We start from the raw sequence: 5186 nt of genomic DNA, 5'->3' as shown, positions 1-5186 counted from the left end.
TCGTGAAAAGTAAGAAGGCAAGTGCTCTTAGAAAGAAGACGGTGCATAACGACTTAATAGTTTCAATACAGAGACTGCGTCGTTACAACTAAAGATTTAGTAATGATGATGTAACTTGGCTCCTAGTCTCGACTTGGAGACATGTCCCAAACCACTAAGGATCACGTATCACAACTAATCCATGTCCTCGAGGAAACTCATCTAGCCGGATCTCATATATCCTTGGACCATAGCCATTGGCAGCATCGAGTACCCCAACCTTGATATAGGCTCATGGACTAACATCATTACCGTGCAAGGGGTCTTATGTCATCTCGCCTTGCTAAGTCCTACTCCATTACATTTTTTGTATTCTAGCCATATTTAAAGTCCTTGATCTTCAAGAGCCCAATACTATCTATTCGAGAGTCCAAGAAGCACAAAACTTTATGTCTTGGCGGAAACTTTAACAGTGAAGACGGGAAAAATATTGAAGGAGAAAAATATACATATATTTTATATATTAAAAAAAATTCAAAATTTCTACATAAATTTAAAGAAAATTTGAAATGCAGCTGGCCAATCGCCACCCCGACCCTCAGTGGCTCTACCATTGGTGATCCTAATACACGTGGTAGGACCACATATTTTGTCTCATATTTACTATATTTCTCCCTTATCTTTCTTAAGTCACGACATATCTTTTTAGTATAATAATGAATCACCTTCATATATTACTTTGAAGTAAAACTCTATTTTTTTTTAATAAATTGTTATCATTAATTAAAAGATAAAAAAAAGAATAATTGACGTCTAAATTAAGATTTTGCATGTGTAACATACATAAATTTCTCAAATTTGACACAAGTTAATTATTAGATCAAATCTATGTATAACTTATTCGATTTAATCGAATGCTTTTTCCATTCCGATAAAAACCTCTTAAATAACTGTGGGTTATTTGATTGGTGTTAATTATGAAAGTGTGTGCATTCACAAAATGCACACTATGTTCAACTCGTTGCCAGAACAAAATAACAACTTTTCTGCCCCCCAGGGCACATCCAAGTTGGCAGAACAATCACATTGGGGGCTCTGAAATCAAGTGTGGGGAGTTCGATTCTTGGTGGGAACCTTTGATCCAATAAATGAGGAATTATTTGTGGATTAATCACCATGGAGGAGGCTCCCTTTGGGGAAGGAGTAAAAGTAATGTGGGAACCTGGGAACCAATAAGGGCACATCCTGCGATTTACCTCTCTGAGCAGCTGAGGGGCCGGAGGTTCAGGGACGAGAATATAGTTTGGCGCAAGCTGGGACAACTCGTTAAAAAAAAAATAATAATAACAACTTTTCTAAGTGAAATATTATTTAGTGTTGAGATGAATAGTCTGGATTAAAAGCTTTAGTGTACGTACAATCTAAAACACGTGGCTTGATTGCTAGGCTTTCAGACATCCTCTCTCTCCCTCCCTACTTAGTAACTAGGGTTAAGTCTTCTTTAGGGTTATCTTTCATAGGAAATGGTTTGTAATTTCGAGATTTATGTATATTTGAGCTTTTAGTGGAATTTAGTCTCAGTTATTAGAGTTTATTGGTTTCGTTGCGTGAAGTTTGAAGTGTTTTGGATTGATTTATAGCATTCTGTTTCATCTTTAAAGTTTACCGTTGTACTTTGTAATCCAAACTTGATAAAAGTAGATATAGTGCAAATTATGTGCGCGCATCTCAACGGGGATGTAGGTCGTTATAGCCGAACCTTGACAAAATAACTATTGTTTTGTTATTTGTTTTTCCTTTAATTTTTATTCCTTTCTACTATGATTGAGATGCCCTAACTTGAGTATTTTTATTATTTTGAAACAACATTTTATTGAGTACTAAATTTAACTATAGAAACGTCTAATGTTAGTACAATAAACATTTAGTATGCTGTATGTTTGAAGTTTTGCTTTACGTCTAGGTCTTGCATTGTTTTTTAAGTATGTTATACAAATGTTCGAAAATTTATGTATCTATCTAGAGAGGTGAAAGTGTATAAATGAGGGACTGACAATTGACGATTTATAGTTTACTGTTAAACTAAATCATATATTTAGCAATCACGATCATTATGTCAACCATTTTCACAAGACTCTTCAACTCAAAAGAATGTGCCTTTTGACCTAAATATTATTCTTCACATGAAAAGAAACAAGAGAACAAAAATAGTAAAAAATAGAAATACACTTAAAGGAAAAAAACAAAAAGAGAAAGCAAGAAAGGAGAGTTCAATCGTAAGAAATGTTAACGAGTAAGTTAGTTGGCATTAACAGGTAAGTTGCATGTCCATGATGAGTTGACACTAATGCGGGCCAGATTCAGGGGTCCGTCGCACCCACCCCAAGACCCCACCAAAATTACTTCTAGAGAAGAATCCTCTCTTCTCTCTCCCAAATTGCGTGCTGAGTTGAGCCCAATTCACAGAACATTCATCCTTCTCAGACTCCTCAAAAAGTATGACCCAGATCTCTCTCACTGAATTTTCAGCATAAAAACGATAATTAATGGAAAACCCAGTTCAAGCATCTTACAGTATCAGTTCTCACTCATAATTACAACTGGGCCTCAATTCTCTCTTCGATTAATATGAAGTTCATCTTTTTATGGTCTTTCTATGAATTATTATTTTCTTGATAGCATAGAGTTTAATCTTTGTTTCTTTTGTCATGGTAATCGTGGAACCCTTAATTGGACTTGTTTTCAGTATTGCTTATTACAATTTTTTATTTTAGATTAAGGGAAAATATTCCTTTGTTACGGTTTTAGTGACCCATTTGTTTTGTTTCCTTTTTCGCAGTGATAAAGCTGTTGGCTTGATTCGGCTGACTCGCCCGAAAAGGTTTGGGTTTTCGTCTTTATCTTCCGTGACTAGACAACATTAGGATTTGGGGTTTTCTTTTGACTAATGAAATTGGAATTTATTTATTTATTTTTTTTTTATTTTTTTAAATTTGGCATAATAGAAATCTGGGCTTTGATTTCCTTTCTTTCATTTTGTTCCTGTCCAGATTGTGCTAGGGTTCTAATTCAGCTCATCGGGGAAATGTTTCTGGCTTGGATTTCTTGACTAAGCAAATTAGGGTTTATATTCATTTGACCAGTGGATAATTGTTTTTTGTTGTCTGGCTAAGCAAACTTCAGGTGTTGACCTCTTTTTTTAGGAGCAATGTGGGGTTTCATTCGGTCGAGTATAAATCAGGAAATTGAGGGCCTTGAACATTAGGGTGGGTATACAGACATAAGAATCCTTTTATATTGGGTCTGAGCAATTTCCGATGGCAGACGAGACACCAAGTATAGTGAATCTTGATCTCAATTTGGGACCTCTTGATAATTTCAATAATCATAGTGAGTCTGGCTCAGGATCTTATCCTCATGTCCCTATAAACTTGGAGGATTGGTTAGATGGTCCAGTTACTAGGCTTAGGGAAGCTGTCAGGCAGAGGAGTCGACGTTTGCGGTCATTGTTGAGGCAAGTTCCAATTCCCCCTGAAACTAGAAACCTTGCCTTGGAATTAATTGGCGGGAGTGGTTTGCAGACCGGTGAGGGTAGTGTTGCTGCTGAGGAAAGATCTGCAGAGGCTGCCAAAATGTGCGAGAATGGCAGTGGTTATTTTGAAGGTGAGGATCTTCGAAAAAAGGAGGATGATGAAAAATATAACAGTAATGGAGGGAGCTTTTTTGACTGCAATATATGCTTGGACTTGGCCAAGGACCCTGTTGTAACCTGCTGCGGTCACTTGTTTTGCTGGCCGTGTCTTTACCGATGGTTACATCATCACTCAGATGCCAAGGAGTGTCCTGTTTGTAAGGGAGAAGTTACACTTAAGACTGTGACCCCAATTTATGGTCGTGCTAACAATAAAAGGGAGCCAGAGGTGGATTCTAGTCTGAAGATTCCTCTCAGGCCCCAAGCACGGCGCATTGAGAGCTGGAGAGAAACTATTCAGCGCACTGCATTCACCATTCCAATGGAGGAAATGATTCGGCGTCTTGGAAGTACTTTTGATTTGAGTCGAGAATTGGTCCAGATCCAGTCTCAAAATCCTAATGGTCATCGTGAATCACCTGAGAGAAGTAACTCATTACTCAATCGGATACTGACTTCTAGAGGAATGCGTAGAGAACGAACTCCAGCATTGCCACCTGTCAGTGTGGTTGACCTAACGGAAAGCAGCCCAACTAACCCTGAGCTGGCGCAAAACCACCGGTTTTCGTCACTTTTACTTAGTAGGTCAAATGCTGCTATCTTATCCAACCTTACATCGTCATTAAACTCTGATGAAAGTCTAGCTGCTGAAAGGCCTGTTGAATCTTATTTCCTTAACAATGCCTTGGAAAGAATTCACGAACTGCCTCCACCAGTTGATGATAGGGATTCTGTTTCAAGCATTGCTGCTGTTATACACTCAGGGAGTCAAACGATAGATAATGCCGTTGAGATTGATTCCAGAGTGTCACTTTCTACTTCATCTTCGAGAAGAAGAAATGATACTTCAAGAATTTCAGATGTGGATAGTGAAGATTCACGCGCACCTAGGAGGAGAAGACTAAACTGATACTAGAGCTTATTTTCTGTCCTCAGAATATAATATTTCTGAGCTTGTAGGTACAAATTACCTTTTTCTGGCCATTTGTACAATGTAAAAGTTCAACTTTGACACAGTGATAATATCTGCAAACTTTGGATTCTTGTTCCGTAGAATTATCATCGTCTTTTTGTTTCCCTTCCTTTAAATGTTTTGCAATCTATGTTTCATCTCAACACCCCATTCAGGTATCTCCATAAATGATACTTACGGCAACCAAGGCTGGTTTATTTGTTGCAAATGCACATAATCATGCAAATTTCAATTAGAATAGTATTGAAATGGATGTGAAAACTAAAAACCTTGATAACGATATTGTGGCCACATGCTAGGTTTTTTACCTGTATACTTTTGTTGGCTCATAGTTAAATGTTTTTATCGAATTGTAGATTTCTGTGTGCATTTAGAATCATGTCGGTGTTTTTTGTGCACACTACTAATAAAAGCATTGATGGGTGTACTCATTGGTTGATGAAATCTTAGGAATTCTTTTCTTGTTTACTGAGGATGGCTGTGGAATTTATAAATGTCCGGTTAGTTTTCTGTTTTCTTTACTTAATGCCTGCAACAGCTTCC

At 37.3% G+C, this 5186-nt stretch overlaps 1 protein-coding gene across 5 annotated transcripts; it reads left to right on the top strand.

Moving 5' to 3' along the window:
* Window positions 1–2385: 2385 nt before the first annotated feature.
* On the top strand, window positions 2386–4745 carry LOC111399511. Of its 5 annotated transcripts, none has more exons than XM_023026870.1 (3): window positions 2386–2475; window positions 2819–2860; window positions 3183–4745. In XM_023026870.1, the coding sequence occupies exon 3, from the start codon at window positions 3297–3299 to the stop codon at window positions 4578–4580; it is 1284 nt and encodes a 427-aa protein (XP_022882638.1). In that variant the 5' UTR covers window positions 2386–2475; window positions 2819–2860; window positions 3183–3296; the 3' UTR covers window positions 4581–4745. The 5 variants fall into 5 exon arrangements, with proteins under 5 accessions (XP_022882638.1, XP_022882635.1, XP_022882640.1 ...); XM_023026867.1 differs by having other exon boundaries at window positions 3030–4745; XM_023026872.1 differs by having other exon boundaries at window positions 2408–2627.
* Window positions 4746–5186: the final 441 nt, after the last annotated feature.

This window comes from Olea europaea, chromosome 9 (genome assembly GCF_002742605.1).
Source record: "Olea europaea var. sylvestris chromosome 9, O_europaea_v1, whole genome shotgun sequence".
NCBI lineage: Eukaryota > Viridiplantae > Streptophyta > Magnoliopsida > Lamiales > Oleaceae > Olea > Olea europaea.
This window is presented reverse-complemented; position numbering and strand designations above follow the sequence as displayed.

Excerpts from the sequence above, each read along its gene's own strand:
- LOC111399511 (XM_023026870.1), top strand. The coding sequence starts at position 3,297 with ATGGCAGACGAGACACCAAGTATAGTGAATCTTGATCTCAATTTGGGA.